The 23,561-nt window shown below is 42.7% G+C and overlaps 1 protein-coding gene across 1 annotated transcript in view; it reads left to right on the forward strand.

Moving 5' to 3' along the window:
* The window catches only part of LOC143984158 (uncharacterized), a 160,637-nt gene that overhangs the window by 133,772 nt on the left and 3,304 nt on the right, over positions 1-23,561 (forward strand). Inside the window, exons 3-4 of the mRNA XM_077484464.1 lie at positions 9,250-9,402; positions 11,259-11,459. Coding sequence (XP_077340590.1) covers positions 9,250-9,402; positions 11,259-11,459 — 354 coding nt within the window. The remainder of the gene's footprint in view (positions 1-9,249; positions 9,403-11,258; positions 11,460-23,561) is intronic.

The following is a 23,561-nucleotide window of genomic DNA, read 5'->3' on the forward strand; positions in this document are numbered from 1 at the left end:
CACACCCATGACACCATCTGAACCAAATACGTTTATTTTGGTCCCATCAGACCAAAGGACATGGTTCCAGTAATCCATGTCCTTAGGCTGCTTGTCTTCAGCAAACTGTTTGCAGGCTTTCTTGTGCATCATCTTTAGAAGAGGCTTCCTTCTGGGAAAATAGCCATGCAGAGCAATTTGATGCACTGTGCAGCGAATAGTCTGAGCACTGACAGACTGACCCCCCCCCCCACACACACACACACCCCTTCAACCCCTGCAGCAATGCTGGCAGCGCTCATATGTCTATTTCCCCAAGACAACCTCTGGATATGACGCTGAGCACGTGCAGTCAACTTCTTTGGTCAACCATGACGAGGCCTGTTCTGAGTGAAACCTGCCCTGTTAAACCACTGTATGGTCTTGGCCACTGTTCTGCGGCTCAATTTCAGGGTCTGGGCAATCTTCTTATAGCCTAGGCCATCTTTTTGGAGATCAACACTTTTTCAGATCCTCAGAATTCTTTGCCATGAGGTGCCATGTTGAACTTCCAGTGACCAGTATGAGAGAGTGAGAGCAATAACACCAAATTTAACACACCTGATGCCCATTCACACTTGTGACCTTGTAACACTAATGTGTCACATGGCACTGGGGAGGAAAAATGGCTAATTGGGCCCAATTTGGACATTTTCACTTAGGGGTGTACTCACTTTTGTTGCCAGCAGTTTAGACATTAATGGCTGTGTGTTGAGCTATTTTGAGAAGACAGCAAATTTACACTCACTAATTTACATTGTAGCAAAGTGTCATTTCTTCAGTGTTGCCACATGAAAAGATATAATAAAATACTTACAAAAATGTGAGGGCTGTACTCACTTTTGTGAGATACTGTATTTTGGATAGCTAAGATAAATTCCCAAAACATGTCCTGTCGGGGGGTACTTGAGGACTGAGGCTAAGAACCACTGCACTAAAATGGAAAATTGAATACTTACCTCTCTGTAATTTTCTTTTCCTGGTGCCTATCCATGGCAGCATATGCACAATCCATGCATATGCTACCATGAAGGCACCAGGAAAGTAGCTTTTAGACAAATTACACCTTTTTTTGTTTTGCCATGCCAATCAGCCTAGCTAAGCTACAGCTGGGAAATCTGTTGCATGAAAATTGTTTGTGGGGGGGAGTGTAAAATGCAGTACTTGGATTGAGCATGCATCTGCAAAACAATCAAAAAGGGACACAAAGCCCAGCCTAAAAAAGACAACCAGGGGTTCTAACACTCACTTGGTTTCCCTCAAAAGCTCAGTGCTCCAAATCAGTGGCTCTCAACCGTGTCCTCAAGTACCCCCAACAGGCCATGTTTGTAGGTTGATCAACAAATTATTAGCAAGTCGCATAAAAAATAAAAAAATGCTACAAATTGTGTTGCTCAACAAAACAGGACTTGGAAAAGATCAAGGAAAGCAAAAAACACATGTATGTTAATTTGAGACACTAACAGAATATGGTTTTGAGGTCTGACCATTTTGCAGAGGAAATTAACAGGAGTTAAAAGGACTGTGCCCACAAACAGTCTCTTAAGGATTTAAACATTTAGTAGTCAAAACAGCTTGAGGAAGATTTTGCAAAATAATGTAGCACAGACACACACACACACACACACACACACACACACACACACACACACACACTCACCAAAGTGGGTACACCTGGATGTCACCATGTGACATCACCCGGTGACCCCGCCCCTTGTCCCTATATAAGTTGCCCACAATGCGTCCCTGCCATTGTGGCCAGAGAGAGCGTTGTGTCAACATCGCAAGGAGGAAGAAGAAGAGAAGGCGGCAGCGACAGAAGACTGGGCCAACGCTAGTAAAAGAGCTATAAGAAGATAGCGGAGGCCCGGCAGAAGAACCCAAGAGCGGGATAAGACCGAAGAAGAGCGGGACAAGACCCCGAAGTCGGAAGAAGACCCCCGGATGGCGGCAGTGACAACGAAGAAGAAAGCCAGGCTCCTCCGCTAGTAAAAGAGCTAGCAGAAGATAGCGGAGAAGTCTGGCGAGAAGACCCCCCAAGACGGAAGAAGAGAAGACTACCGGAGCTGTCTAATAAATTATTTTAAAAACTTGTGTTTTTTTTTTATTTACACTTTTTTTCACCTCTTATTAAAGGGGGCTCCCGGATTCCGATAAGCCCCCCGCCCGCAGACCCCGACAACCAACGACCAGGGTTGTCGGGAAGAGGCCCTTATCCTCATCAACATGGGGACAAGGTGCTTTGGGGTGGGGGGGCTGCAGGGACCCCCACACCATTTTTTCAGCGTAGGTCTTCCCCTTTAAATCCATACCAGGTGACGGGGCTAGCAAGGTGTCAATCTCACCAATGGAGGCAGCGACATTCACGTCCTTCGCTACTCCCAGCTACCTGGAGCCACGTTCAAAATGAACAGACTTTTCTCCATGTGTGGGCAAGTCCGTTCATTTCAAAAGTCCGGCGGACTCCCGCCATAGTCCACCGGACCTAGCCCACCGGATATGTCCGGTCGTGTGTGGGCAGGTCAGCTTGTTCGGAAAGTCCGGCGGACCTCAGCTGCAAAGTCCGGTGGTTTGTCCGCCGGATTAAGTCCGCCGGATAATCCGATCATGTATACGCGGCATAAGGAAACCCACTCTGTGAATTGTTATAGAGTCATCACTGGGGTGCTTCGTTTTTGAAATGAGTTCTGTTTTGAGGATGGTTTTTCACATTGCTTTAACTTTGTGGCATTTGATGTCTATCCCATCAAACATATTTTTCTTTTTGTTAGACAGATAACACTTTAATTTGGCAGACAAAATGTATATTTATTTTAAATGTTTCGATTAGGAAGAAAAACAATTACATGTGATGTTTCTGAACACAACTTTATGTCATTAACACATCCTAAAATTGACCTTTCTGCAACTTACTTGTCTGCATTCCTTACGTCACATGCAAGTCAACAGTATCCTTTTAAACAAAAATGTATCATTAAAAAAGATTTAAGTCTTGATCTCCATTCCGTAACTTTGCCTAGGCAACGATGATTTCATTAGTCTGCTCAGGCTCGGATTAACATAGGGGATATTGGAGCTGCAGCTCCAGGCCCCTTTCTCAAGATAGGCCCATTTGCCCAAAAAAAAAAAAAGATTGACTTTGAGGATTGTAGCTTGGCGATCAGGAGTCACAGAGACCCCACATTTGGGGGGGGGGGGGGGGGTAGGTAGCTAAAGACCCACTCCAGCACTGGTTAAAATATGGGGCTGCTATCATCTATGGTTCCGGAGAAACGGGGCTCCTTGCGCAGCCTGTCAGAAGCTACATACAGAGCGGCCAGTTTAAATACAAGCTGGAACACTCTGCAGCAGACTGAGAGGATGAACTCACAGTGCTTATAATAATTATTGGCATATAACTTATGATAATTAACCCCTTGCCACCCAGGCCCATTCTGAGACTTCTCTCCTACATGTAAAAATCATAATTTTTTTATGCTAGAAAATTACTCAGAACCCTCAAGCATTATATATTGTTTTAGCAGACACCCTATGGAATAAAATGGTGGTCTTTGCAACTTTTTATGTTACACGATATATGCGCAGCAATTTTTCTAACTTTTTTTTGGAAAGAAGCTGTTTCATTCATAAAAAAAAAAACACTAAAGTTAGCACGATTTTTTTGTTGTGTACTAAGCGATGCTTTACATTTTTTTACGGGTTACATGTTTAGAGTTACAGAGGAGGTCTAGTGCTAGAATTATTGCTCTCGCTCTACCGATCGTGGCATATGTAACCTGTGTGTATCTGGCTCTGATTCTAACCAGTGCCTACCCAGGGACTGACTAGTAACTCTCCCCAGCCTGTCCCCACACACCCTCTCACCTGCTGACCTGTGAATGGGGCAATCACTCCCGCAGTGTTATTGTGTTCTGCCAGTGAATACAATGATTAGTGTTACTAACTATAGCTGGCAGCACTGATTGTTTTGGGGAAAACCTGACAGCCTGGTTGTACTCAAGTCGGTTAATAGGTTGACTTGTGTAAAACCAGCTAGCCCATACATAGATCGACTATGGCTGGTCTCTGCTTAATTGGTGTAATTTCAACCCATGTATGGCCCACTTAACCACTACGCAGTCCCTAAACATCCTTCCACAAACCTTTAAATTTTTCCTTCCCAGATTACTTCATCTTCCTCTCCTATACATAGTGCCCACTGTCATACTCTCCACATTTCTCTCCTATACATAGTGCCCACTGTCATACTCTCCACACTTCTCTCCTATACATAGTGCCCACTGTCATACTCTCCACACTTCTCTCCTGTACATACTGCTCACTGTCATACCCTCCACACTTCTCTCCTGTACATACTGCTCACTGTCATACCCTCCACACTTCTCTCCTATACATAGTGCCCACTGTCATACCTCCAAAACTTCTCTCCTATACAAAGTGCCCACTGTCATACTCTCCACACTTCTCTCCTATACATAGTGCCCACTGTCATACTCTCCACACTTCTCTCCTGTACATACTGCTCACTGTCATACCCTCCACACTTCTCTCCTATACATAGTGCCCACTGTCATACCTCCAACACTTCTCTCCTATACATAGTGCCCACTGTCATACTCTGCACACTTCTCTCCTGTACATACTGCTCACTGTCATACCCTCCACACTTCTCTCCTGTACATAACGCCCACTGTCATATCCTCCACACTCCTCGTGTACATAGTGCCCGCTGTCATACACTTCTCTCCTGTACATAGTGCCCACTGTCGTACCCTCCACACTCCTCTCCTATACATAGTGCCCACTGTCAAACCCTCCACACTCCTCTCCTATACATAGTGCCCACTGTCATACCCTCCACACTCCTCTCCTATACATAGTGCCCACTGTCATACCCTCCACACTCCTCTCCTGTACATACTACTCACTGTCATACCCTCCACACCCCTCTCCTATACATAGTGCCCACTGTCATATCCTTCACACTCCTCTCCTGTACATAGTGCCTTCTGCCATACCCTCTGCACTCCTCTCATGTACATAGTGCCCACTGTTAGACCCTCCACATTCCTCTTCCTCACCTGCACATACTTCCCACTTTTATCCATCCATACTCCTCCCCTATGCCTCTTATCCACAAAAACTGTTCTTTAAAATTATACTGAATACCCTCAATGTTACCAGCTCTAGAATGGGCACTTTTGTTAGTTTAACTAAAGGAAATTTCACAGTCCTCATATTTGTTCTGCCCCATTATTAGTACTTATTTCATTTTGTAATTACTATTGTGATGTATAGAGGAACACAGGGGATGTCAGCTACTCTAAATATAGCACTTGTAAAAAAAGCATCCCTGAAAATATTTTTGAAATGTTGACAACTATGTACTTAGGCACTGCCCAAGGGCCACAGGGTCAGTAGGGGGCCCCATGAGAGGTTCCTGTGATATTAAAGCGGTAGTAAACTTTTCTAACATTACTACTTTTTAGAGGCCCTGGGGTAGGTTATGCCATAATTTACAAGTATGCACAGCATATTAGCGCATTAGGGTACACTTAAATTGTCAGACTGAGCTGTGCTGTGATCAATTCACTTCCATCCAGCACTTCCATCTTCGCCCGGTCTTCCTTCTGGGTTCTGTGCCTTCGGTCACGTGCCTTCGGTCACTTGCCTTGGCCAGGCTGCGTTGATGTCATTCCCACACATGGTCATGTGCATCCTCTCTCTCCCATCCCCCCTTTCTCTCTCATCCTCCCTCCCTTACCCCTCACACCTCTTTCACCCCTTTCTCTCTCTCTCTCTTTAATTTGTTATAACAAAAAATAGCATTTTTATTTATTTATTGTTTATAAAAGGCCCCACCAAAATCCTCAGGACCAGGCCCATGATGTTCTTAATCTAGCCTTGAGTCTGCTGCAGCCAAGAGTAAGAATATCTTCTCTAGGGATGAGCTTCGTGTTCGAGTCGAACGTACGTTCGACTCGAACATTGGCTGTTCGTCCGTTCGGCGAAATCCGAACTCTTGGTCCGTTCGCGTCAAAATTCGTGTGGCGCTCCCGGCCCACAATGCACTGCGATGGCGCAGTGCATTGCTGGCTCATGATTGGCCAAGCATGCACTGTGACCCCGCATGCTTGGCCAATCGCAGCGCCAGCAGCGAGGAGAGCCATGATTGGCCACAGGCAGGATGCTCAGGCTGTGTAGTGCACGCCCCACACTATATAAGGCCGCCATTGAGGCGGCCTCGTGTAGTGTGTTGGCATCTGAAGCAGTGGGTGTTCTGTGTACCTTCAACACAGTACACACCGATCGTTTTTGGCTGATTTCCTATCTTGCTCTTGTGTAGTGGTTATTGTCTGTGCCCTGACCGCGATATTCACCTCACCTATATAGCTAGTGATCTATCTTTAATAATAGAGCTTGCAGTCAGTAGTGTTAGGAGATAGTGCGTGCTGTCTGCGTGCTCTGTACCCAGTACATACCGCTATAATCCACCTACATAGCTGTTCTCTATTTGAGCCCAATTGCCATCTGCAGGAGTTATTGGAAGTTGTGTGTGCCTCCAGCACAGCACAGTATACATCTGTATATACCCCTTTATCTCTGCTGTTTTCTGGTTATTGTCTGCGTGCCCTGACCGCAGTATACACCGCGATATTCACCTCACCTATATAGCTAGTGATCTATCTTTAATAATAGAGCTTGCAGTCAGTAGTGTTAGGAGATAGTGCGTGCTGTCTGCGTGCTCTGTACCCAGTACATACCGCTATAATCCACCTACATAGCTGTTCTCTATTTGAGCCCAATTGCCATCTGCAGGAGTTATTGGAAGTTGTGTGTGCCTCCAGCACAGCACAGTATACATCTGTATATACCCCTTTATCTCTGCTGTTTTCTGGTTATTGTCTGCGTGCCCTGACCGCAGTATACACCGCAATATTCACCTCAGCCTAAGGCCCAATTTTTCTTCCCCTGTTTAACAGGGGCGTTTAAGTACAATTTTTGATGCAATGCTTTGCAGCAGGGCTAATTCCAGCAAAAAAACTAGAGTATATGGAAGAGGTTGCAGTGTGGTGGCACCAGCAGCAGTGCCTAAGGCCAAATTTTTCTGCCCCTGTTTAACAGGAACATGTAATTACAATTCTTGATATAATATTTCACAGGAGGGCCCCTTCCTGTGCCCACCCAGAGTAACGGTGAGGACTTATAGTGTTGTGGCACCAGCACCACAACCACCAAAGGTCAATTTTTCTACCACTGTTCAACAATGGCATGTAATTACAATTCTTGATATAATCGTTCACAGCAGGGCGCTCCAGCGCCCACCAAGAGTCACTTTCAGGGCTTACAATGTTGTGGCAAAACCAACACCTTGTTCCGCCATTTCTGCAGAGCATATAGGGCAGGCCCCTACTTTCAAACATCCAACTTACAAACATCTCCTACTTGCAAACGCAAGGAGACAGCAGCAAGTGAGATGAAAAAAGATGGACGACAAAACAAATTATACAGGGGTGATAACCCTTCCCTATGTTTTTCAAAAAGCTTAAAAATAGTTTTTTTGACTGGAGCTACACTTTAAAAATGTACCAGTTGAAAATTACAAACAGATTCAACTTAACACAACAAACCTACACAGTCCCTGTCTTGTTTGCACAGCCTGTATACTGCTGTTCTGGGTATATAGGGCCTGGGGGCCACACGCATTTCCTTTTTTTAATATGGGTACAGGGTTCCCCTTAATATGCGTACAAGACCCAAATAGGCTGGTAATGGGCAGGGAGGGCTACCCATGCCATTTTTCTCAATAATTTTCAACCATATTGCAGGAACCAGATATAACATTAAAACCGCAAGCAGTTTTAAATGGTGTTATTTCCGTTTAATGTAATTTTGTGCAGGGACTGTTCTAAACACAGGAAACACGTGGCACTTCACAGGCATACTACAGACACCCCCCAGGCACCATATTTAAAGGAATATTTCACTTTTTTTTTTCACTTTCATTGTCAGTAAAATCAGTGCTCCCGCCAAAACGGCCATTTTTAAAAACATTTTAGGCATTGACCCATGTCCCCTGGGGCAGGAGGCAGGTCCCCAAACCCTTTTTAGGACAGTATCTTGCATATTAGCCGTTAAAATTAGCACTTTCCATTTCGAACGTTCGAGTCCCATAGACTTCAATGGGGTTCTAACGTTCGTAACGAACGTGGGGTCCGTTCGAAAGTTCTGGTACGAACCGAAACAGGGGGTGTTCGGCTCATCCCTAATCTTCTCTCCCATAGTGATTACTTTGCCAAACACAGCCTCAGCATTATCAGTTTACATACTTTGAGGCTGTATTCAGTAGCTCAAGTGTATAGGTGCTGCAACCTATCCACATAAAAGCTCCACCCGGTGCTCAGACCTTGAGGCTGCTGACACCTCCAACGTACCAGAATAAGGAAAGGGATGGTCGGCACTCAGGGTGACATCCAAAATAGTATTCCTTTATTAAATACATGTACAGAGTTGTAAAACATCCTACGAGTTTCAGACAGTCCTTAGTCATGGCTATATTCAGGAGCTGCTCTCTTGCACCACCATGCCCTAATACTGTCATTTTACATATCCTAAGCTTGTGTGGAGCCACAGCTTTAGGATATATATAATGACAGCAAAACCATCACACCTGAAATATCTAAATCTATTCATGGAAAACAATTATATTTAGTAGCTATACATTAAAGAGTGCCACAGACCACATACCCACACACCCTAATACAGTGATGGCGAACCTTGGCACCCCAGATATTTTGGAACTACATTTCCCATGATGCTCAACTACACTGCAGAGTGCATGAGCATCATGGGAAAAGTAGTTCCAAAACATCTGGGGTGCCAAGGTTCGCCATCCCTGCCCTAATGCATAATTTGTGTCTTCCACATATATGCTGAAAATGATGGGGATTGGTTTTATTGCCGGTCACTGAAAAGATAAATAGAATTAGACACAAACCTACAACCAGAAAATTGTCTTTTCTGCTGACTTTTCCACATCGGTAATGAACAGCGATGGGTGACCTAATGCACCATGACTCCATAAATACAAATTTCTTCAACAGTGGATTCATTTTTCATATCCTTATAGTTGAATATACAGTATAGAATGTGTGCAGTTGATAAATGTATCCCCATCTCACCAAAGTGCAGTAGAGCTCCATCTTAAAATAACTTTTCTTACTGTTTTAGGGGTTTATGCAGACATTGTCAACGACTTCAGTAAAATCAGCTGTTCAAGATGCCCTGCAGAAAAAACAAATACAGCTTCAAAAAAAATATGGAAGCATAACCGTGGAAATATGGGATGGTCATTATTATGATGAAGAACATTATGCTTTACCGGTAGGTTTTTTAAACATTATACATGATGTTAAACACAATATGGCTAATAAATACCTAACACAGTCAATGGCCATGCATGAAAACAATAAAGTACAAAAAAATTACCTTTGATGTCTTTCATTGAACATGCACAGAGAATTCAGTACTGCATGCATAAAAAGTACATTTTAAATCTCGAAGAACCTGTAGCTGGCAACAGTTTTAGATTTCATTTTCAATATTTCTTTAATTATTTTTAGTGACATACAGTAAGTTACAATACAAAACATACAATTATCTAATGCAACAAAAGAAAAGCTTCTTTCTTTTGGGGGGGACCTCGTCTTGTATATTTTGCGTTTGTTAAATTGACATTTTGTTTGTCCAGACAAATTGGTTGATGAATTTTTACAGGGAGGAGAAATATGAAGTGGGTATTGGGATTGGGACATGGGATTCGAAAGAGGTAGAATAATTTTGGTTACATTTTTATCTTGAAGGATGCCAATCTATCCATTACTGACAACTCAAATTTAGCTAGGTTGTTTTAATAGTCATGAATTTAAGGTTAATTCAAACAGAAATTGATTATTATCAGGATAGTCTTTAATGTATATGTGCCACAATATTCATAGAGTTTTATCTGCCACTGTGAATGTGGCTGTTCTGCTCGTCCCCTTTCCCCATCTATGCTTTGTTTTTAAGGGGGGTCATGTAGGGGAGACTAACTGGATGAATTTATCAGAGAAAGCAGGCTACCTTTGATGAGGCACCTGGGATAGAAAGTTGTGCGGTTGCCAGCTGCATGTCAAGATGGATGGTGGCTCTCTGTCATTAATGGATCTCAATGTACTGACAGTACTGAGAAGAAGACTGTGATCTTCCAAGATCTGGTCTTAGTTGTTTTGCACAGCTTCTACATAGTGTGGGGGGTATGGAGATGGGATACTGACAATGAGGAGCGTTTGGGTCCAGAGGGTCTGGAGGATGCTGTGGTGTTGCTGTGCAGGATAGAGTGGGACAGGCTCTGAGTTATGTGGCCATCTTGCTCGCTGGCATGACACATCCCTCACAACAATTATGAATTTAAATTAGAGAAATTTAGAGTTGTCATTTATGAACTCTCTCTGAAAATACTTATATTGCCTTCAAATCTAATAGTGTTTCATCGTAGAGTCCTTTTAAATCTTGGGCCCAACTACTGTCTCTACAAGCAACCATTACAGGTACTTAAAGTGGTTGTATGCTCACTTTTTTAACTTTTACCTACAGGAAAGCCTATAATAAGGCTTAACTGTAGGTAAAAAAAATATCTCCTAAACCTGTACGGTTTAGGAGATATTCCCCTCGGTATGCGCAGCTGACTGCAGCGGCGCATGCGCACAAGGGGGTTCTCGCCGTGAAAATCTGGCAGCGGCCGACCGGCCGGACTGAAATCTCCCGCGCGCATGCGCGGGAGTGACGATATTGCGGCTCCGGCCTCTCACAGCGCCGGAGCCGCGATACCCGGAAGAAACGCAGAGGGAGCATATCAGCTCCCTCGGCGTGGATCGGGCCAGATGTCGGGGCCTCGTTCTAAGGTAAGTATTTCATAATGAGCTAGTATGCGGTGCATACTAGCTCATTATGCCTTTTGCTTTGCGGGTTTAAAAAAAAGAATTTGCGGGTTTACTACCGCTTTAAAGGCACTACCAGATGCCTACATTTCAGCACCATTGTTACTTTAGGTACATTTTAAGCCATGTTAGCTTCACTTCAACAATTTTGTACAAATAGATTTTTTGGGGGGATTTACCAACCACTCAAATTTTTAGTAATAACATAATGTGGTAATACACATGACTTTTACATATATACTTTTTGTTAATCTGTAACAGGTTGTCAATGATCTTCTCACAATAACAAGCACAAAAAAATTCTTGGCAATGCAGACCAGCAAAAAAGGCAAAGATTTGTCTATGTTAGTGATAGAAAGCCTAGACAAGAAACAGCAGAAACTGCAGAGAAATAGCCCAGAATATCAGCGGCATCAACAATTCTATGAGGAGGCTATGGGAGAAAAGTTTTATGATCTCATAGTAAGTATAATTTCAGTGAAAACATGTTTTCATAAAGTTTACTTTATGTAAATAAAATGTTTTACATATATAGGAATACTACTGGATTCGTGAAGAAATAAATTAATTAACAGTTATAATTTCATAACTTTACAAACTAATTGCAGCTTTGTGATAAAAACAAAACAAACAAAAAATGAAATGTTATACTGTTTGTCATGCCTGTGTGACTTGCAGTATGTATGTCCAATAATAAATGATGAAAGAATATAGAACATGCTGGTAACTGAGGTCAAAACATGCCCGGCTTTAAATACTATTTGTGTACTATTGCATTTAGTAATAAAATGTGCAGTAATGATAAGTCAAGTTCAGTATTCTGCAGTGACTAATCAGAATTCTCAGCAGTGAATACCAAAGTAATAGGTTGTCATGGTTAATTGATCAAATCTTAATTAGAGGTCATGAATCTCACAAAATAACATTCAGAGAGGCACGGAACAGGGGTGCCACTCTTGTTTGTGATAGCGATAGAACCCCTCGCAATAACCATTCTCTGTCATCCTGACATCAAGGGTACAAAATGTGGCTTGACAGACTATAAATGTGCACTGTTCTCAGATGTCATCTTAAAGCGGGAGTCCGCCGGGAGTCCGTGTTTTTTTTTTTTTTAAAGCCAGCAGCTACAAATACTGCAGTTGCTGACTTTTAAAATAGTGACACTTACCTGTCCAGCGCGCCCGCGATGTCGGCACCCGAAGCCGATCTCTCGGGTGCTGCCGCCGGCATCTTGGGTATGGGAATCAAGAAGTGGAGCCTTTCGGCTTCATTTCCCGGTTCCCTACTGCGCATGCGCGAGTTGCGCTGCGCAATAAGGATGGACCCGCTGCCTCTGGGATCTGTGTGTTTCCCAGCAGGCAGCGGGGGACTTTCGGAAAGGGGCGTAATCTACGCCCCTTTCCGCAGAGAGCTATCCCGGAAGTTGGTGCAGATACCTGTACTGTACAGGTACCTGCACCCCCCTCCCCCCTGAAAGGTGCCAATTGTGGCGCCGGAGGGGGGGAGGATTCCAATGAGCGGAAGGTCCACTTTAGGGTGGACCTCCGCTTTAACAAACATATCTTCACCTCTCCTGGCCCTTCTCAACTTCCCTAAATTACTATTTTCCTTTACAACCATATCTGACTTTTAGTAAAAATAAAATATAAAAATACATTTTTGGTTTTAAACATCCATTTACCCCTATGATGCCGCTGCTCCAGTCTAATTTTGAATTAGGTTTATCCCTTATTTAGGGATTCTCTCTCTCTCTCTCTCTCTCTCTTACTCTCTCTCTGTGTCTCTCTCCTGTATATTTCTTCTTTGTTCACCTTCTTTCAACAAAACTACACTTTCTCACTGTCTATTTAGACACAATTTGGCAAACCTGGAATGGTGGTCAACTTCTTAGCAAGTGTGATTTGGAAGAATACATACAATTAAATTTAGGGCGGTTACTGATTAAAATGTACGCATTCGATTAATCGATTTTTTTAAAATCGATTAATCTACTAATTTCAATTAATTATAACACACATTTAGCTGATCTCCTTGCATTGCAACTCTGCATTAGTCAGTGGTAAATGTGGTATACACTATATACAATCACCCGACACTAGTTAGTTTCCACAATCCTTGACTTAACTTCACAGTTCACATAAATACGTTTTAAATTCAAACTTTAGCACTGTAATACTGTAAAAAACTGTATTTTTTTTCCCACAGTAGCGTGACAATCCCTCCACCTCCGGTCTAACTAATTACTCTCACCTTATGGCATGGACCCCTGTGCAAACAGGTGGTCATGCAAGGGGGTATCAAAAGGGTTAACACGGACGGCTCTCAGGTCTCCTTAGGTCTCAGCAAGGACAGTGTCAGGTCACCTTGAGGCCAGGTGACAGATGCACACCGTAGGGATCAGGAGTGCACCACAAGGTTGTGGACCCTACGGCTGACTGCTGCGGACGGGGGTCAAGGTGATAGGAAGACAGGGCCGCCAGAACACCAAGATGGATCCCACCGGGGTTAGAGCGTAAGATTCCCTGGGGCACGGAGTCTAAGAGCCAGCAGGTGTTCACCAGAGCCTCTAGTGGTGAGGATGGACTTGGCTGCAACTGGCTCCAGGTCGCGACCCCCAGGGTCCCCCAGCTCACACCCACAGTAGGCAACAGGAGGATAGGGATGGTGAGGGACAAGCCAAGGTCGGGGCCACAAGCAGACAGGAATAGTCAGGGACACGCCAAAAGGTCAGGATCACAGGCAAACAGGGATAGTCAAGGACACGCCAAAGTCGGTAACGTAACAACAGCAGAGCACACGGTAGGTAACAGGAAGCTAACACACAAAGGTTGATCAGCAGGGTTGGCCTGCAGTGCACAGGTTAATATAGAGTTCTCTGATAGGAGCTAGGGTGGAGCCATGCCAGAGGATGGATTACAAAAGGCAGAGATGAACACATGGAGACAGGTAAGCAGACGAACTCTATTGCATAACCATGACAGTACCCCCCCCCCCCCTCTTACGAGGCCTTCCCCTTCCCCGCCTGGGACCAGGTTTAGAGAGGAACTTCAAATGAAACTTCCTCAACAGACGAGGTGCAAAGACCTCGGAAGCCGAAATCCACGACCTCTCCTCAGGACCAAAACCTTTCCAGTGCACGAGGTACTGGGGAATACCTCTACAGAGTTGGGAATCCAAAATTTGGCTAACCTTGTACTCCTGATCATCCTCAGAGACCGGTGCTACGGTAGAGAGAGGACGAGAGAACTTATTGAGGACTAAAGGCTTCAGAAGGGCAACATGGAAGGAGTTAGAGATTTTAAGGCTTTTGGGAATCTGGAGCTTGAAACAAACTGGGTTCAGTTTAGAAATTATGGTGTACGGACCAATGAATCTTGGGGCAAATTTGAGAGAAGTAACCCGGAGTTTGATGTTCCTGGTGGAGAGCCAGACTTTGTCTCCTGGCTGAAGAGAAGGTCGCTTACGCCTGCGACGGTCAGCAAAATTCTTAAATTTGTTGGCAGCTTTCTGGAGGGAATCATGAACGTCAGCCCACATGGAATTGAATAATTCCTTAACAGTAGCCAAAGCTGGAATGTCAGAAAAACAAGTCATAGGAAGAGGGAGTTGAGGATGTCTTCCATAAACAGTGACAAAGGGTGTTTTCTGAGAACTGACGTTGACATGATTATTGTGGGAGAACTCAGCCCATGGTAATAGTGATGCCCAATCATCATGATGGGCAGAGACCAAGGTACGGAGAAAGACCTCCAACTCCTGATTAACTCTCTCAGTCTGGCCATTGGATTGGGGATGATAAGAAGAGGTAAAATCCAAGGTAATGTCGAGGGATTTGCAAAAGGCTCTCCAAAAACGAGAAGTAAACTGCACACCCTTGTCCGAAACGACATGAGAAGGAACACCATGAAGGCGGAAAATCTCTCGTACAAAAATGGGAACCAAGGCAGGCGCAGAAGGGAGACCAGGAAGAGGAACAAAATGAGCCATCTTGGAGAACCGATCGATTACTACCCAAATGGCCGTATTATTCTCCGACAGTGGAAGATCAGTGATAAAATCCATAGCGATATGAGACCAGGGCTCCTTAGGAATGGGCAAGGGCATGAGAAGACCAGCAGGGGCTTGAGTGGAAGATTTAGACTGAGCACAGACGTGACAAGCCTTAACGTAGTCTTTAACATCCGAGCGGAGATTAGGCCACCAGTAGTGACGACTGATGAGCAGGAAGGATCGGAGGAACCCAGCATGACCTGCCACCTTGGAATCATGTCCCCAACGAAGGATCTTAGCTCTTAGCTCCGTGGGAACAAAGGTCTTGCCAGGAGGAATTTTTGATTCCAGGGTGGTAGAATGGACAACAATGCATGAGGTCGGAATGATCGGCTCAGGATCAGGGTTGGGCTCCTCGTCCAAAGTGTCAAATGACCTAGAGAGCGCATCAGCTCGACCGTTGCAGGAACCAGGTTTGTACGTAATCATGAATTTAAAACGGGAAAAGAAGAGACTCCACCTGGCCTGTCTGGGGTTCAGACGTTTAGCATTCTGTAGGTACTGTAGATTCTTATGATCAGTAAAGATCGTTATGGAGTGAGGGGAACCTTCCAAGAGATGGCGCCACTCCTCCAACACCAATTTAATTGCGAGAAGTTCCCGATCACCAATGGCATAATTTCTCTCTGCCTGAGAATTTTTTTTGGAGAAGAACGCACATGGTTGACATTTCTTCTCAAAGAACTGAAGAAGCACAGCTCCCACCCCCATCGAAGAAGCGTCTACTTCAATAAAAAATGGGTCCCCAGGATTTGGTCTCCTCAAGAGAGGTCCAGAGACAAAGGCCTGTTTCAGATCGTGAAACGCAGAGACAGCCTCGGGAGGCCAGTCTTTGGCATTCGCACCCTTCTTGGTCAAAGAGATAATAGGCGCGACAATGGAAGAGTAATTCCTTATGAACTTGTTCTCTCTAAGGCGCTGAAGTACGGTGCGTACATGGTTTCTGTGAGCAGGCAGATTTTCGGAAAAGATGAGAATATCATCCAGATAGATGACAACAAACTGGTACAGTAGATCCCTGAATATTTCATTGACAAAGTTCTGGAACACAGCTGGAGCATTACACAAACCAAAAGGCATAACCAGGTATTCGTAATGCCCGTCCCTAGTGTTAAACGCGGTCTTCCATTCGTCACCTTCCGGTATTCAAATGAGATTGTATGAACCTCTGAGATCCAACTTAGTGAAAATGGAAGCCCCCTTCAACCTGTCGAGTAGCTCAGATATTAGAGGTAAGGGGTATCGGTTTTTGATAGTCACTGCGTTTAAACCTCTATAGTCGATGCAGGGTCTGAGGGTACCATCCTTTTTGGCAACGAAAAAGAACCCTGCTCCTGCAGGCGATGAGGATTTCCAGGTGAAACCTCTCTCCAGATTCTCGGCGACATATTCAGACATGGCCTGGGTCTCTGGAATGGACAGAGGATAGGTACGACCCCTGGGCAGGGTTGCTCCAGGGACAAGGTCAATAGCACAGTCAAAAGATCTGTGGGAAGGAAGCACCTCAGCAGACTTCTTACAGAACATATCCCGGAAATCGCTGTATGCCGCGGGAAGATCAGACAATACGGAAGTAGTAGCAATGGGAAGTTTCCCCTTGGGGTCACCTTGAGAAGACAGGATGAGAAACACGAAGGACCCCAAGCCAGGATCACAAAAAACTGATTGATTAATCGAGGCATTAATCTTTAATTTCCACAGCCCTAATTAAATTTACTGATTATTATACCTTTTTAGAACCCTCCCTATACCCATTCCCAGGTGAGAGTTTCTATTCAAAATAAAATATTGCACTTTATATTGGGCAAAAAAAAATAAAAAGATTAACAGAACACTGGTCACCTAAAAACTAGGGGAGTCCTAATATGCTTGCATATCAAGCAACTCAAATAGCCAAATTCATATAAACTACTATTAGAGGAACCTACCTTCAGTTGTATAAACTTCTACATTGTGTCCCACCCTTTCTTACTTCCTTTCAATGTGAGAAAGCCAGAAGAACACTATATTCAGCTGATACTCCCTCTGTAGCTATAATAGATAGTCCCGGGTCTCAACTTGGCAAAAATCCACATATGTCCAATAGTGAGAAAAAAAGCCTAAATTGTATTGGGGACGTCTTGTCAAGTGATGAAATTCGAAGCCTGTATCATTAAAAAAAAAAATTCAAATTGCCTGCCTCAGAGATCTGCCATTACATTCAAATGGCCTAAACTTAAAGGCTAAGTTCAGCTTTTTTTTCCCCTAAATTCCAGCTCCCCTATGTACCAATATAGCATTCATGTACTTTTTTTGCACAAATATCAAAGCTTTCCATAAAATCTACAGACACGTACCTTACTGTCCTACATCCATGATTCAAAACTTATCTATTGCTTCTGTCTTACATCCTTACAGACTTTAGGTCATGAAACAGGAAGGAGTTGACCAGCTGATCTTATTAGCACACACTCTGCTTCATCCACTCTCCCACTCCCAGCTGCACATGTTTTAACCACTTCAGCCCCAGAAGAATTTACCCCCTTCCTGACCAGGCCATTTTTTGCGATACAGCACTGCGTCGCTAACTAACTAACTATTGAGCGGTCGTGCAACATTGTACACAAACAAAATTGATGTCTTTTATTTCCCCCACAAATAGAGCTTTATTTTGGTGGTATTTGATCACCTCTGCAATTTTTATTTTTTGTGCTATAAACAAAAGAAGAGTACATTTTTTTTTTAAATACAATATTTTGTACTTTTTACTATAATAAATATCCCAATAAAAAAAAAAAAAAAGTTTCCTCAGTTTAGGCCGATATGTATTCTTCTACATATTTTTGGTAAAAACAAAAATCGCAATAAGTGTATATTGATTGGTTTGCGCAATAGCGTCTACAAAATAGGTGATAGATTTATGGCATTTGTATTATTATATATTTTTTTACTTTCAGGACATTGCAGCAGACAGATCGGACACTTTTGACACTTTTTTGGGACCAGTGACATTTATACAGCGATCAGAGCAAAAATAGCCACTGATTACTGTATAAATGTCATTGGCAGGGAAGGGGTTAACACTAGGGGATGATCAAGGGGTTAACTGTGTTCCCTATGTGTGTTCTAACTGTGGGGGGATGGGACTGACAAGGGGAGGAGACCGATCAGTGTTCCTACTCCCCTGAGAGAACCGGAATTTGTTTGATTACACACAGATCTCGGTGCTCTGTCCCCAAGCGCAATGGCTCCAGGGACACATTGCGGGCGTGCACGCCTGCTAAAGAGTCTTAAAGAGCTGATGTACAGCTACGACGGTTTGCGCAGGGGAGCCAACCTGCCGCAGTATAACTGCGGCAGATGGTCGGGAAGTGGTTAAATGAAGTGCAATCGATCAGTGATCACCCTTCTCACTAAATACACAATATACAATTAGATTGCATAGTATATGGCTACTTTATACAAGTACATAGAAGGGAGTGGACAGAAACACGCAGCTGTCAAGCCCCGTTCGCAACTCTGCATAGCGAGATCTTTTTTTTATTGCGAGGTGGGGAGGTGTTTTGGAGCATTTTCACTCATTACACATAGGACAGCCCATCCACCTGAATGGGCTGCACTACACACAGCAATCGCCCCAAAGAAGCTTCAGAATTTTTTTTGGTGCGTTTTTTACTGCAATTTTTGGTGCAGTGCATTTCTGAAATGCAAGGAAATGCACAGATGTGAATGGAGACTTGTTGTTCTTGTGTTAACTAGGGATGGTCGAAAGTTTGGGCCAAACTTTCATTGTTCGGTCGTTTGGCAAACATCTGAACAAATGGGTTGTTAGACCGTTTGTTCAGCCCCCGAACCTACCACAATGCATTGCGATGCTGAAAAGTGCATTGGAAGCCCTGATTGGCTGAAGCAGTGAAAGCTTCAGCCAATCAGGGCACAGAGCACTGTCCGAGATATGATTGGACACTGTCATCATGACTTTATACAGTCATGGCTCATTCCCGTCCCACAGTATAAAAGTATTCTTTCAATGGCAGCCATTTTCAGTGTAATTTTCGGTGTGGAGAGAGATAGAACAGGGTTCTGTTCAGTGCTATTAGTTATTGTGCTATACTGCTATTTTGCTTCAATTGTCAGTATAGAATATTAAGAATGAAGACAGGGTCAAAGAGGTAAACAAAACCCCAGGACTTTAAAGGTGCTGTATAATGTATATAGTAAATAGATATTCACAGAGTATGTATTATAAAATAACACATTTTACATAACACATTTTCACTCTATGATGAAACAAAATAAATAATATTTATCACTTCAGAGTATACCACTCGACATGTTTCGCTCCTTTGAGCTTCCTCAGGAGTTAAAGGTACACTTAGTGGATAAACTAAATATAATAATAGAGACATATGGATCAAAAATATATCATAATCAAATTCACATTTCCATTAACAATAAACTGATAAGATAACATACCGGTACTCCAATAGTACCCAATTAATGGGCACAACAACATTGTATGAATATGCAGTGTTCAAATATTTGTTCAATTCATATATTTTTAAACATAGGTCCACATAAGATCTTACCAAAAATATGCCAATTAGCCAGTTATACCGCAAAAGTACAGCAGCCACCAAGTAGAAAGTACTATAACAGGATTTTAGATCACAGATAGGTATGTCTGAATCCGGGGTCACAGGAAGGTTAATGATACATGTAGTGATCTGTATAAATAAAAATAGACAGTTGGGTGTATTGAAACCAACTCAACTGACGCTCTCTATAATATGTTGTTGGCCAAATTACCTGAATACTAATTAAAGTAGAATCAGCGAGGTATATCCTCATCTGTAGTTAGATGCCTGTTTGGTCATTCGATAATAACTTGACCCCTTTGGACCGAAAGCAAGATAGAGAAACCCCAGAAAAATAGTTCTGTAGAGGTATATAGCTGTATAAAGAGTATGGATAATAAGTTAATAATTAATGGCTGTCCTAAAATACATCCCGTGTACACAGAAACAGCTAAATATAAAAAAGAACTGAAGTACCTGATGTAATAGAATATCAAAGCTGACAGATCATGAGGTGATGGATGGATACACCACCCCACTGATACGCTGGCAGAGGCAGAAAATTGGCGGAGAATGCACCGCATCTAAATAGTCCTCGGACCCGGCGGCGCCTGACGTCACCGTCGGGCTGTGGACGCATATGGAAAGAGGGCAGCGGAGCAAATGATTGGCTGGATTAAAGAAAATGGCGCATACAGCGCCATAGAACTAGTACTGCGCATGCGTTCCTCCATCCTATAAGAATGAGGAAGACATTCAGGAATGATGTATCTAATGTTACTTCCCCGTATTACGCATGCGCCCGATCCTACGCTTGTAATATACCAGAAGAAGGCACGTATGCCCTTCCTACAACGGAAGCGCCATCTTAAGTACTGGATACTGCCTATTATATCGGATACCCAGAGCTAACTGGCGCTTAAATATCACACAGCAACCAAATGCTCCAAACTGTCGACTATCTCAAGACAGGTACAGTGTAGACAAGCGGCTGAACCACTACTGTGCCCTGGGCGTCCATGTGACCCACCCAATAATATTCAGGCATACCAAGTGACACAATCCCATTAAATTCAGTAAAATTATTTTGACAAAAGTTATATAGATCAAATATGGACAAATGCAAAAAAGAGAGAAAAAAAATAAAATAATTTTAAATATATGTAAGTCCATCTGATATTTACAAAAAACACTTAAAGCTCATAGCATCATTAAGCCCTGGATATTTCAATGCTGACAAATCATATATCCACTTGGCCTCCCATTGTAAAAAATTCTTATCATTATCGCCTCCCCTTTGGCCCGGTGGAACATATTCTAATGCATAAAAATGCATTTTTCTGCTATCAAAATTCTGATTTAAAAAAAACTGTCTCTTCATTTTGCCGATATAAAAAGCATCACACTCGCATTCCATGATATATACAACGCCAATGGATTGACAGGTAACAGAAAAATTAGGTTTAAATGTTCGCCTATTTGGCAAAACAATTGATCGAGCCGCCTGTATATATTTGCAAAAGCTGCATTTGTGACAGGGCCAGGTGCCCTTATTAAATTCCTTGGGGACACCTACGGGGGGTGTAATGGCTCTGCACCAAACTGTCCTTCAGGGATCGTCTAAAGGTGATTTCCGGGTATGGTTTGAGATGTTTTGCTACCTTATCATCACCCATCAGGAGATACCAATATTTAGTCATGATATCCCTGACCTGTTTATGTTGGCCCGAGAAAGTGGTGACCAGCCGGACCCCAGAATCAAAGTTTTTTGGCGATGAACCATGTAAAAATTTTCAGATTTTTTGCTTTTGAATACGATTTCTTTAAGCATTTTCGCCTATATCCACATTGCTGTAGCTGTGAATATAACAATCTGGCTTCCCTTTCAAAATCCCCATCGGAGCTGCAATTGCGCTTCAAACGCAAGTACTGGCCACAGGGCACACTTGTAGAGTAGGTACTCCTGCGCTAAACGGAATAGGTGACAATATACTGAAAGGAAATAAAAAAAAAAAGGTGCTGCGTACACCGTAAAGGACCAAACTCGCGTCCAAATGTGTGAATAAAAAAGTGAGGGGTGGTGTTGCGCTCCTTATATAAGATTATATATTATCCTATATGTGGAATTATCAGCTAGTGATAATAACTAGAAAACATTCATCACAAAATAAAGTGCAAATGTGTAGATATCATATGCCAAATAATTAACATAAATAAATAGATACGTTAAAAAGGGACATAAATGTTCATCTTAAAATACCTAAAGTGCAAAAAATCTTTAAAAATTATATATCCAACATGTGCAAAATTGCATAAAAATATATCGGTGAGTAAGAGATATGTGATTCAAAAATGTGCAAAATATATAAATAATTCATACAGTAACTTATTTCATCAAGGAGAGATCCGTAAAAAATTAAATATATATATATAAATATGTAAACACAGAAAAAAATAGAAAGAATATATATAAAAAATGAAAAAAATCTTAAAGTAAAATAAGTGTATCAAGTCTCTTAGTGCAAATAATGGACGTATGTTTCTTGGTCCAGTGTGCAACAGTGGTGCAGGTGTGGAAGTGTTTCACAAGAACACTTTGTGCTGCTATCTTGATATTCAGTGGTACTGTGCCTTTAAGTGATAAGCTATGGTTCTTCAGTGTCACTGACACCCGTGGCTAAAATAAATGGTTACCTTACTGCTGTAAGGTACACAGCATGTAGTAAAATTTAAAAGGATGGATCCCTCCGGATCGGTCTTTTCCTAGGCGTTCGTATGGAGTAAAGCCAGGGGGAGGGGGGGGGTCCTTTCTTTGCCTTTCCGCTGGGCGTCAGTAACTTGAATCACTCAGGCAGATACTATGCGTCTGTTCCGGTGTCTCGATTGTCTCTGGTATCCTACGCGTTACGTCACGCCACGTGACCAGTCGAAGTCACGTGGCGTGACGTAACGTGTAGGATACCAGAGGCAATCGAGACACCGGAACAGACGCATAGTATCTGCCTGAGTGATTCAAGTTACTGACGCCCAGCGGAAAGGCAAAGAAAGGACCCCCCCTCCCCCTGGCTTTACTCCATACGAACGCCTAGGAAAAGCCCGATCCGGAGGGATCCATCCCTTTAAATTTTACTACATGCTGTGTACCTTACAGCAGTAAGGTAACCATTTATTTTAGCCACGGGTGTCAGTGACACTGAAGACCCATAGCTTATCACTTAAAGGCACAGTACCACTGAATATCAAGATAGCAGCACAAAGTGTTCTTGTGAAACACTTCCACACCTGCACCACTGTTGCACACTGGACCAAGAAACATACGTCCATTATTTGCACTAAGAGACTTGATACACTTATTTTACTTTAAGATTTTTTTCATTTTTTATATATATTCTTTCTATTTTTTTCTGTGTTTACATATTTATATATATATTTAATTTTTTATGGATCTCTCCTTGATCAAATAAGTTACTGTATGAATTGAAAGTAAAGGTATTCTCGCGCCAATCTACGTGCCCTAAAATAAAAGTTGTGGTTGCAGTAAAACACCGGCAGGGGTACTAACCCTCCCCAGAGTAAGTGATAGTAGAAAAAATGGTGTTGCGCTCCAGCTAAATAAATGTGATAAAACTAAAATAAACTAGCTAGTACCTAGGTAGCAGCAGGAAGGTGAGAGATAAATATTAAACTACGTGCTTAAATAAACTCAGACAATGTGCATAACCACTTGTGTGCAATACATCAAATAGTGCACTTGACATAAAGACAATCCCAGATCAAGTGCTATATAGAATCCAAAATATCAGTGAAACAGCGTGCAATACACATAAATTAATAAATTATATAATACAAATATAGACAGAAAAAATTTAAATTAAAATAACCTATATTAATAAAAATGATACTAAAAATATCAAAGGAGATGGAACTTATAAACGCTAAATGGTGCAACTTTAAAAGG

This window comes from Lithobates pipiens, unplaced genomic scaffold, assembly GCF_037356315.1.
Source record: "Lithobates pipiens isolate NorthernLeopardFrog02 unplaced genomic scaffold, aLitPip1_a1.2 Scaffold_16, whole genome shotgun sequence".
Taxonomy (NCBI): Eukaryota; Metazoa; Chordata; class Amphibia; order Anura; family Ranidae; genus Lithobates; species Lithobates pipiens.